Source organism: Peromyscus maniculatus, chromosome 1 (assembly GCF_049852395.1).
Source record: "Peromyscus maniculatus bairdii isolate BWxNUB_F1_BW_parent chromosome 1, HU_Pman_BW_mat_3.1, whole genome shotgun sequence".
NCBI classification, from domain to species: Eukaryota; Metazoa; Chordata; class Mammalia; order Rodentia; family Cricetidae; genus Peromyscus; species Peromyscus maniculatus.
Window position 1 is genome coordinate 37,230,017 of NC_134852.1, and position 10,547 is coordinate 37,240,563.

Below are 10,547 nucleotides of genomic sequence, written 5' to 3' on the forward strand. Positions count from 1 at the left end.
CTGCCCAGGGCAGCTATATTCAGGAAACCGGAGCAGTGGAGGGGGGAGGGAGCTGGGCCTCTGAGTTTAAAAAAAAAAAAACACATTTATTGTGAGCTATTATTGTGGGTGGCCTGCTCTAGAGGGCTGGGTCGGGCGTTAGGTGCCTCCTCCCCCTTTGCAGGAAGAGTGCATGTGTCGGTGCCGCTGGGAACCAGGTTCCATTTGCCTGTGTCCTCCGGGGTGCAGGGGCCCGTGCCCTTCAGGGATGACCGTCTCATGCACGTGCCCGTGCCCGTGCCCTTCAGGGAAGACTTTCTCATGCATATGCCTGTGCCCGTGCCCCTCAGGGAAGACTTTCTCATGCACGTGACCGTGCACTTCAGGGAAGACTTTCTCATGCACGTGACCGTGCACTTCAGGGAAGACCTTCTCATGCACGTGACCGTGCACTTCAGGGAAGACCTTCTCATGCACGTGACCGTGCACGTCAGGGAAGACTTTCTCATGCACGTGTGAGGGGATATTCTGGTGGTGTACATGCACATGCCCCTTCCCCGGGGTAATGGTCTCCACGGTTATGTGCTCCTGCACCTGGGGGATGGCCTCCACAAACACATGTCCCTCGGGGCTTTCCTCCTGTTGCTGCACATCCTCGCTGACGTGTATGTGCTCCAGCCTATGGAGAATGGCCTGCTTCTCGGGGCTGGGTACCCTGGACCAGTGCTTATTGATCTTCACCGCGGCCCGCAACGCGGACTTGACAGCGGTCTCTACCCAGCCATGTGGATGGGCTGTGTGCTCGCCCGCGAAGTAAATGCGGCCGTAGGGGAATGACCAGTCATAATCCTCATCCCCATGCCCGAGCGATGGTGGCTGTACCACGAAGCCGCCCTGGCTGTGCGGGTCCTCTGCCCAGCGCTTGACTACGCCCGTGCCGTCCCACAGCCGGAACACGACCGGCCCGTGCAGGGCTGCCACGTCCTTGAGTGCCACACGCAGGGCCTGGTCTGTGCTCAGGCCGGCGAAGGGGGCTGCAGCATCAGACCACGTGTACGAGGCCAGTAGCAGTGCGCCCTCGTCCGGCGCTGGATAGAATATGAGGCGCGCTGGGCGGTCCGTGTTGGAGTGGCCGCCCTCGATGTGCTCCTCGAGCCAGAAGGGCCGACGAAAACTCAGGAAAACCTTGCTGGCTGCCACGTAGTGCAGCGCACGCAGCGCCTCCTGCCTCCTGCGTGTCAGCGGCGGCGAGAAGGTGATGCGCTGCAGCGCGGGCCCGCTGGCCGTCACCAGTACCAGGTCGCCGGTCAGCACCTTCAGGCTGCGCGACTGTAGCGAAGTGGAGATGTGCACACGCACATCATGAATCCCCTGAGTGATCGCCACCACCGGCGCATTCAGCAGCACCGGCCCGGACAATGAGCTCAGCAGCGCCCGCGGCAGCAGGTCCCAGCCACCCACGATGCGGCTGTACCTGCAGGGCGAGGCAAGCACGTGGACTCAGGTTGAGGCGTGGCTCTTAGGGAAGGCCTCGCCCACTCCGGCCCCGCCTCTCCCAGGATGCTACTCCCTGTGACTTGCCCCATCCGCTGTGCCCTCACCGAAGTCGGTCGCTCAGGCAGCTATGGGCACGCAATGCCTCAGCGAAGCTGAGGTAGAAGAAGCCTTCCTTGGACATGACGTCTCCCAGGAGCTGCACGGCCGGCCGGGTCAGGTTGCCCTCCCCAAGGAGGTATTCCTGTACAGTGAGTGAGGCAGGAGCCCTGGTGAGACCCTTCCCTGAGCCCTGGATCTCAGCCATGTCTTCTGACAGGAGAGGGAAACAGTCGCGCCTCACTCACCAGGAGCGTATGCCTGTTGAACTTCTTCATGGCTTTCTTGCAGCCTAGAGTCCTGAGGTCCTTTACGGCCTGTGGGGGACAACCAGAGGACCATGGCTGCAGTGGGAACAGCCTCACCCCACTTCAAGTCCCAGGCCTTGGCTCATGCTGCATAGGCCCCCTCTGTAGCTGGAAGTCCTCCCAAATACTGATTTCCCTCATCGGCAAACACCCCACCCAGTCAGTACTGGCGGCTGTTTCTGTGTGGACCAGGAAGTGGGGTTCTTCTTAGAGGCTCAGGAATTGTGTCTAGACCACTGTGAGCATAGCCAGGTCAGGGTCTCTCACAGCCTAACAGGGTGCTGCTACCAGCTAAGTTCATTTAGCAGTTTCCCCTTCCTAGACCCAAGGGAGTGTGAGCAGCAGCAGCAGCAGCCTGGCCCCCAAGGCCCAGCAGCCTCCATTCCCCTTTCTTGCCACAGGCAGCAGTGATTCTAAAATGCATGCAGACTCTTCTGCCTGGCACTTAGCTATCTTCCTTCAGGCTCCCTCTAAATGTGGCCTCCATCCAGCCTTTCTACCCTGCCCTCCCTCCTTTTCCTGGGTAACGGAGGAAGGTGCTCAGGCAGAGACCATGTGGATGCAGACTTAGGGATAATGGACGAACCAGGTGGGGTTCCAGAAGCAGAGGGTTTGTCTGGATCAGTAGGTGGGTGGAGGGAGGGAAAACTGTCTGGCAGGTCTGGTCCATGGACCTGAGAGGCACTGGGGAGCCATATGGAGCTGTGGGCAGCGTTAGCGGGTTAGTCTGTGTGGAAAGACCCTCTGGGACAGGAGAGTGAGGCCTGAGAGCCAGTCTAAGCAACCAGATGGGGACCCAGGGTGGCCAAGGTGCTGGAGGGTCCTGGGAGTGCCAGGAGCTACAGTAGAGGACATGCATTCCATGAGCTCTCATCAGCAGAGGTGTGGTTACACCTCAACAGAGCTCTGGTGGGCAGGGCTGGGCTCGGCAGGAAAGCTGGCGGCCACCTTGTTGAGTGCCATCTGGTAGATGTCCTCTGGGGAATGGCCTCTCTCCCTGTGGCTCAGGTCGTAGCCCAGCTTTTCTGGCATCTTCTCCACCACATAGTTCCGCAGCTTCACTTCATTCACCTCCGTCCATGTGTTCTCGTCATACTGCATGAACTGAGTCAGGTTGAGGCCTAGGCTTCTACAGAGCTTGTGCAGAATCCTGGAAGTGGGGGGCTGCTGGAGGAGGCCGGCCTGGCACCACAGGAGGGGCCATGGGGATGGGCACAGAGCTGGTGACCGGGGCCAGAGGGCTGACTCAGGCAGACTGCAGGCCAGGGGCACAGATGGGGAGGTGAGGGGTCACCCCAGCCCTCCAGAAGGCAGAGCTGGCCCAGGCAGATGTGACTGCCCCTGAGTGCCGAGCCAGGCTAGTGGCCAGGATGGAAGGCCTGAGGGCTGAGTGGGAAGCCAGGTCCAGACCTAACTTCTGACGGGGGAGAATGTGGGTTACACTGGAGTGGAGCTGGGGTGCAGCTTGAGACCCATGGCTCTACACACAGCAACTCGAAACAGAGACTGGAGCATGGACTAGGGATGGGGCTGGATTCTCCCTGAGCCCAGGGCAAGATGGGCTGGGACTGGCTGAGCCTCAGTCGGGGATGGGAGCTGGCTCAATGTGGGGTGGGCGTGGAGGCGGGCTCTGGATCTCACCTGTGGGAGCTGGGCATTCGCATGGCCCCCAGCTCCCCTATCCAGCCTGTCTTCCCATCCCGGAAGGTGAAGATGCGGCCCCCAACTCTATTATCTGCCTCCAGGATGGTGACCTAGAGATGAGGTTGGGCGAGCAGGGACCTCAGCTCCCCTCACTACACCCACCCCAGCCCCCACCACAAGGCCCAGCCAGTCTAGAAGAGCCTTTCTTCAGGGTGGACGGGGCTGCTAGAACAGAGGGAAGGCTTCAAGACCAGCAGGAAGACCACCAGATAGACTGTGGAGGGACTTCCCACCTAAGGTACAAGTGGGGACATTTCCTGGGTTTTAGTGAAGGGGACACTTCCCCTTGGGAATTTCTCAGTGCTCCCCACAGCACAGATCCCCATTTTGACTCTGACAGTCACACAGAGGAAGTAGGCCTTCCCCCCAGGATGGGTGAGTGGAATGGGGGCTCTGGGAAAGAGCTGCTGCTTCTCCACACCCCACTCCCAAGGACCTCCCGCCTGCAGCAGGAAAGGCTCCAGGCAGACGGCAGCAGCACCTCTCACCTTGTGTCCCGCGTCACTGAGCACCTTGGCAGCTGTCAGGCCGGCTATACCTGCACCAACAATGATCACCTTTTGGGGCTGCAAGGTCCGATTGAGGCCCAAGGTCACCACCTTGAGTAGCTGCTCATAATCGGGGTCCTCCATGCACTTCTCGAAGGGATTCAGGTTGGAGGCCGCCTTCCAGTCCAGAGAGGCTGCCAGGCCAAGGATGCTGGCCACAAGGGCAAGCTGCGGGGCTGGCAACGGAAGAGGGTCAGAGCATGCGGAGCAGGAGCCCAGGAGGCGGCCACAGTCCCAGCACCCTCCTCCTCCCTTGCTCACTTACCCAGCCAGGCCATGGCTCAAGAGGCAGCTGCTGCCTGAGTGGAGAAGCGGAGGGCACTGTGACGGGCTCAGGGACCACCCCCCGCAGCCCTCTCTCTCCTCCTCTCTCGGCGTGTTTCCCCAGACCTCATCTTGATCCTGCAGCGTTCCCAGTCTCCCAACCCCTGGCCCAGCTCCCTTCGTCCTGCCCCTAGCCCTGGGGTTAGGGTCCAGTCTCTGCCACCCCCACCTCCGCTCTCACCTCCGGCTCTCAGGACAGGACAGCAGAGCAAAGCCTCTGCAGGCCTCCCCTTAAAGCAGCCGGCCCCGCCCACTCACCTCCCTGGGGAATTGAAAGTGCTTTCCTGGAGTGGGGTCAGATGCCGGGGGAGGTGGAGAGTCACAGGGGAAGTAACTCGGACTATTTTCCTTCCTGCCCCAAATAGCTCTGCAGAAGCTGTGGGTGGGGACTGCCCATCAGGTGGCATCGGTGGTGGTGGGCCCTGTGCTCGAGACCTCCTGGACTTTTGTCTTGGGCCTGCCGATCCCCAGGCCAGGCCTCCCCTCCCCACCTCTCCAGGCCTATCTCCACCTCTACGAAATGGGCATATCCAAGGCTGGGCCCTGAGTTCTTGGGACAGGGCCACATTCTGGTGCCCATCTCGGCCTGATACTATCACATAGTAAAGCACAGTATGGTAGGAGTAGAGCCAGGCCAGGGCCTGCACATATCACCTCTCAAGGTCCAGAATCTGTTGCTGCAGCTGTAAGAACATGAGGAGGACCGGGTGGTGATGGCCAAGTGGCCACCTGTTCCTCTTTGCTGTCTTTGTCTTTTGTTTGTTTTGCTTTTCGAGACAGTGCTATCTTTTTGTCTTAAGAATTGCTGGGCAGCAGATTGTGGACGGACATCTCAGGGACATGTCCGCAGACACTTCTGTTTCTGGCTTTCAGGAGGCCATTAGTGAGGACCAGATGACACCAGCGTCAGCTAAAGCTGGTGAGGTGAGGCAATAGGGTGCCGGGGGATTTTCCTTGGGGTTGGGGAGAAGATGGGTCAGGAGAAAAGTCAGGGTGGGGCCACGAGGAGAACAGAATGGGAAACTCCAGAGCCCATTAAGGGGAGGTGGTTGGTGTATGTGTGGGCTCTGTGGCGTGGGCCAAACAGTGGCCAGAAGCGCAAAGCCATGTAGGCTGGAGGCCTGGTCAAGCAGAACTCCATGGCTTAGGGTGGACTTGTTCTCAAGCCTACAGAGGAGCTGATAGTCCTGAAGAGGGTAGGTAGGGGGAAAGCCTCCTCACAGCCTGGCATTTATTTTATGAATTGATTTAGACAGGGTCTCGTTCCGGACCCCAGGCTGGCCTCAGGGTCCTGAATGCTGGAATGGCAGCAGCTGTGAAGAGATGCTGTGCCCATGGGGACACGATAAAAAGCTGCTTCGGCCTATGGCAAGGCAGCTTAGAGGCCAGGCGGGAAATCCAAGGAGAGACAGGAAAGAGAAAGGCGGAGTCTGGAGGGACACCAGCCTGCTGCCCCAAGGAGCAACATGCCAGCAGACCGGTAAGCCACGGAATATGTGGCAAAACACAGATGAACAGAAACGGGCTAATTTAAGATATAAGAGCAGCTAGCGAGAAGCTTGAGCCAGAGGCCAGAGTCTGTAAATATGTCTCTGTGTGCTTACTTGGGATTGGGCTGCTGTGGCACACGGGGTGGGGGTGGGGGGCAGGACCCGAGAAAATTACAGCTGCATGCTCTTCCTCAAGTTTCTGGATCAATTCAGCCCCAGGAGCCTGAAGTTGCTGTGGGAAGGGCGAACGGGGTGGGGGTGGGGGTCCTGGCACTCAGGGACCAGTTTTACAAACAAGTTTGTTTCTTTATGTGGAACTTCATGTACATTTGTGTACTGTGTGTGTGCCTGGCGCCCAAAGAGGAGGGAGTTGGATCTGCTGGAACTGGAGTTATGGATGGTTGTGAGCCCCCACGGAGGTCCTGGGAATTGAACCCTGATCCTCTGGGCCACCTCTGCAGCCCCATGGGAACAGCTTTTGGATCTCTGGTTGGGGCTTTGTCAGTAAAGCTTTCTTGGAGCGCTGCCACACCCTCACACTGGGGCTTCTCCCCTTGCTGGGGAGCTCTGGGGAACAAAGAGAATGGATTCAGGCAGGGGTGCCAAATCCCAAGCTCACGGGACCCAGTGGCAAGGGGTGTGTGAGCATGCACATGTATTTGTCCTTCCAGTCCACTCCCATCATCAGGGGTTTAAGGCCAGCTTGGGTTACAGTGAGACCCTATCTAAAAAAGAAAAAATATCTATTTAAAACTCCAAAACCCCAGTGTTAGTTCCAAGCAGTATTACTGGGCCTAAGTTAGGAATCAAGTTTGGGCCACCACTGGGACAGACTGTCCTTCCTTGGTTATGCTGGAGTCTTGGGGACAAGGCAGGGCATGTGGGGATGGGATCAGGGAGACAGGAGCTGGGAGCGGGGGTGCAAGTGAGGCCCAGTGTCCTGCAGCAAGGGCAGGAGTTCAGACACTAGTGTGTGCAGGTTTCATAACCACATCAACTGTCGGCTGCTGCCAGCTTTGGGAAACCCAGCTTCATGATGGGCCTTCTATGTAGAAATGGCCTTTGGGGATCCCCTGCCCACCGTGGCTTGCTTCTGATCCACAGGACAGTGCTACAAGTCTAGACCACATCCCAGCAGGCAGACCTGGCTCCAGGCCTCCCAGGGGTCCTGGGGACGGAGCTGGGGGAGAGGCCCTTGGCCCTAAGTGCATGGCTTTCAGTCTAGTGGATTGAATTCACTGTCACCAAGAGAAGGAGGTAGGGAGACCCAGGGCTGGACAGGGACAAAGCAGCTGTGGCCTGCATCCTGCCTCCCCACCCCAGGCAGGGGACACTCACTGCATGCTGGTCTTTGGGGGGCTCTCCTGGCGCCCATGGCCTTTCTGGTCAGCCTGGAACGGAAGTCATCCTCTGGTGCAGGCAGAGCCAGGGCAAATGGTGACAGCTTTGTCCTACTGCCTTGTTAGACCAGAGAAGCCAGGTCCTGAGAGGAAGGTCAGTTGGCAGGCTGTGGCGGAATTTTTGAGAGAATGTGTTTTTGTTTTTTGAAAGAGGGTCTAACTCTGTAGCGTCAGCTGCCCTCCAACCTGAGGCCATCTTTCTGTCTTGTCTTAAACTCTGGGCTAACAGGTATATGCCACCATGCCCCTTGCTCAGCCTCTCCCTGTCTTCTCTGGCACGGGACTATTTTGGATCACATCCCAGGCATACTGTTCTGCAGGATGTTTCTTGATGACAGGAATGCTTGAATTTCCCGTGACTACTGGAGGATTTACAGCCCAGCCTGCCTGGCCTGTCTCACAGTGTGTGAGGTGTGGCAGTGCTCCTAAAAAGCTTCACTGACAACCAGAAGGTAAGGCTGCAGGCAGCCAACTCCCACCCTCCAAGACAGGGACTTCTCAGCACTTGGAGGCAGTGGCAAGCAGACCTGAGTTCCAGGCCAGCTGGGGCTATATACACATACTGTGTCTCCAAAAGGGGGGGGGGGGGCAGGCTCACACATGGATGACCTGTTACAGGCTGGGGATATAGTTGGTAGTTGGCCTAGCATGCACAATGCTTGGGCTCCATTCCCAGCACCACATAAGCCTGAGGTGGTGCAGTATTCTGATGCCAGCACTTGAAAGATGGAGGCAGGGGAAATCCAGAGTTCAAGGTCATCTACAGAGCTTGAGGCCAGACTGGACTAGAAACCTCATTTCAAAACACACACACACACACACACACACACAATATTTACGACTAAATTTTACTAATGACTATCTGAAACCCTCCCTCTGTGGACTTTTTTCTGTTTCCTTTAGAAACTGAACTTTTGCCAGATCTTGTAATCAGGTCAAAAACATGCCCTGAGATTTTGTTTTGTTTTTCGAGGCAGGGTTTCTCTGTGTAGCTTTGCGCCTTTCCTGGAACTCACTTGGTAGCCCAGGCTGGCCTCGAACTCACAAAGGTCCGCCTGGCTCTGCCTCCCGAGTGCTGGGATTAAAGGCGTGCGCCACCGCCACCCGGCACCCTGAGATCTTTTCAAACCATGTCCTCAGCCTCTTCAAATTTAACTGGCCCTTAAGATAACGAAGTGCCTATCTTTCTAGCCCTGTTCTTCCCACCAATCAGTTGTTGGAGTTTAGCTCCAGGCTGTACTTCAATGCCTGGGGCCCAGTGAGTGGGTTTGATTTCTGGTAGTCATCGGCTGAAAGTAACCTTAAACAAAACATCCCATAAATGCTGGAAGCAACCTGTGTATATAGACTGGCAACATCCTGCTGTTCTGCCTCTGTAACAACTCCTCACTCCATCCTTCCCCATACCACGTTTTCTGTGCTGCTAAACAGAGCAGAGTTCTTTCTTGTAAAGACAGGGGAGGAAGTGGAGAACTGAAACTGGGCTCCCCTTGGTCTTCTTTTTCATTCTCAATGTGACATGGACACAACTTCCCACTTAAATATTGGACGTTTTATGCTACTGTGTTTCTGAGATAGTCTCACGCTAGGTCAGGCTCGTCCCACCACGCTGGATAACAGCTGGCCCTGGCTCTCTAGGGAGACGTGAAGAGGCTCCCATGCAGTCACCTTTGCTGTCTTCATGGTGGTTAATGATGAGACTGGCCAGCGAGGCAGGACATCTGTCTGTGTTCTTCCTGGAGAGGGAAACTGCAATTATGGTGTAGCCTGGGCAACAGTGCCCAGCAGGGTGCCAAGTAGCATTGCCACCCTGGGCAACCCTCTCCAACTCCCCACACAGAGACCTGTTCTGTTTTCTTCAAAGTGGGGCAGACCTTCAGGGCATGATTTCAATTTACTTTTAAATTACTAGACAGCAGCCGGGCAGTGGCGGCGCACACCTTTAACCCCAGCACTCAGGAGGCAGAGCCAGGTCTACAGAGCGAGATCCAGGAAAGGCGCAAAAGCTACACAGAGAAACCCTGTTTCGAAAAACCAAAAAAATAAAAAAAAAATTTACTAGACAGCTAGGATAGAGTACAGGGACAGAGTGTATACTTAGCATGCAACTACACCCAAATAGCAAGATAATTCAGCTTTATTTATGTCCAATATACAATCCAGAATGAGCACATACACATTAGAAATGCACGCTGACCATCTCTATGGTTTGAGCCCTAAAAATGACAGCCATGTGTGTAAAACACATCTTGAGAATTGAGGCCTAAACATCATGGTCAGCTGGGGTCAAGCCATGGAGTGCAGTGCTGGGCTGTGGTGGCTTGCCCATAATCCTAGCACTCAGGAGCCTAAGGCAGGAAGGCCACACCAATTCAAGGAGGGTCTGGACTACAGTGGACAGCCCTGTCTTAAAACAACAAAAACTCACATACTGTAGAAAGGCCACTGAGGGTCTCAGGATTTGAGCCCTCTAGTTCACTGGACCTCCCTCTATGTGGCTTTTCCAAGATAAGGCCTCATATGTGACTATGTAGCTGAAGATAACTTTGAACTCCAGAGTGCTGGGGTTACTGGATGTTCACCACTATGCCAGGCTCTTTTTTTTCTAATCTTTGAGACTTTATAGGACTATTCGCCTGCATGTTGATCTCTGCACACAGTACCCAAAATTATTAGAGGGCACCTAATAATCTGGGACTGGAGTTACAAATGGTTGTGAGCTACCACGTGGGTGCTGTAAATCAAACCAGAGTCCTTAGAAGAGCAGCCAGTGCTCTTAGCAGCTACCTCTTTAGGCTCTCACCCTACCCCCCAGCTTTCTCTTGTGATTTGAAGTCCAAAATGATCCAAGGAAATAACTTGTGGCCCCATTCTGGAATCTTCAGACTGCTGGTCCAGGGTCCCCAGTCCTGTAGGAGTGGCAGCCAAATGCTTGGCATGAGCCCAGCATCTGAAGTCCCCGAGTTCCCTGGTCTCCACCACTGGTGACATCACAATGACGGGGGCAACTACTGGAGTGATGGGTGACTTAGCACTTGTGTACACAGGTGGACAGGACTCTCTCCTGCACCTGCAGCCCACCGCCCCCAGGAAGGTAGAGTGGGCCCAGGGAGCCCACTCAGCCAGCGGTTCCAACCCAATGGCCCAGGACTAGGTATCCCACCAGCTGAGCCCCACCCTGCCCTGCCGAGTCTTGGACCT

General features: G+C 56.1%; 1 protein-coding gene across 9 annotated transcripts in view; it reads right to left on the minus strand.

The window, feature by feature from the left end:
* Positions 1-65: 65 nt before the first annotated feature.
* Positions 66-10,547, minus strand: part of Il4i1 (interleukin 4 induced 1) — a 29,484-nt gene continuing 19,002 nt past the window's right edge. Inside the window, exons 1-11 of one of the 9 annotated variants that reach the window (XM_076575769.1) lie at positions 10,134-10,326; positions 9,287-9,367; positions 9,015-9,082; positions 7,285-7,453; positions 4,398-4,431; positions 4,073-4,308; positions 3,522-3,634; positions 2,829-3,030; positions 1,821-1,889; positions 1,581-1,717; positions 66-1,453 (exon numbers count right to left, since the gene is read on the minus strand). In XM_076575769.1, coding sequence (XP_076431884.1) covers positions 139-1,453; positions 1,581-1,717; positions 1,821-1,889; positions 2,829-3,030; positions 3,522-3,634; positions 4,073-4,308; positions 4,398-4,410 — 2,085 coding nt within the window. In that variant the 5' untranslated portion in view covers positions 4,411-4,431; positions 7,285-7,453; positions 9,015-9,082; positions 9,287-9,367; positions 10,134-10,326 and the 3' untranslated portion in view covers positions 66-138. Of the gene's footprint in view, positions 1,454-1,580; positions 1,718-1,820; positions 1,890-2,828; positions 3,031-3,521; positions 3,635-4,072; positions 4,309-4,397; positions 4,432-4,637; positions 4,689-7,284; positions 7,454-9,014; positions 9,083-9,286; positions 9,368-10,133; positions 10,339-10,547 lie in introns of those variants that run through there. The other 8 variants (XM_076575752.1, XM_076575737.1, XM_076575765.1 and 5 more) reach the window with 8 other exon arrangements.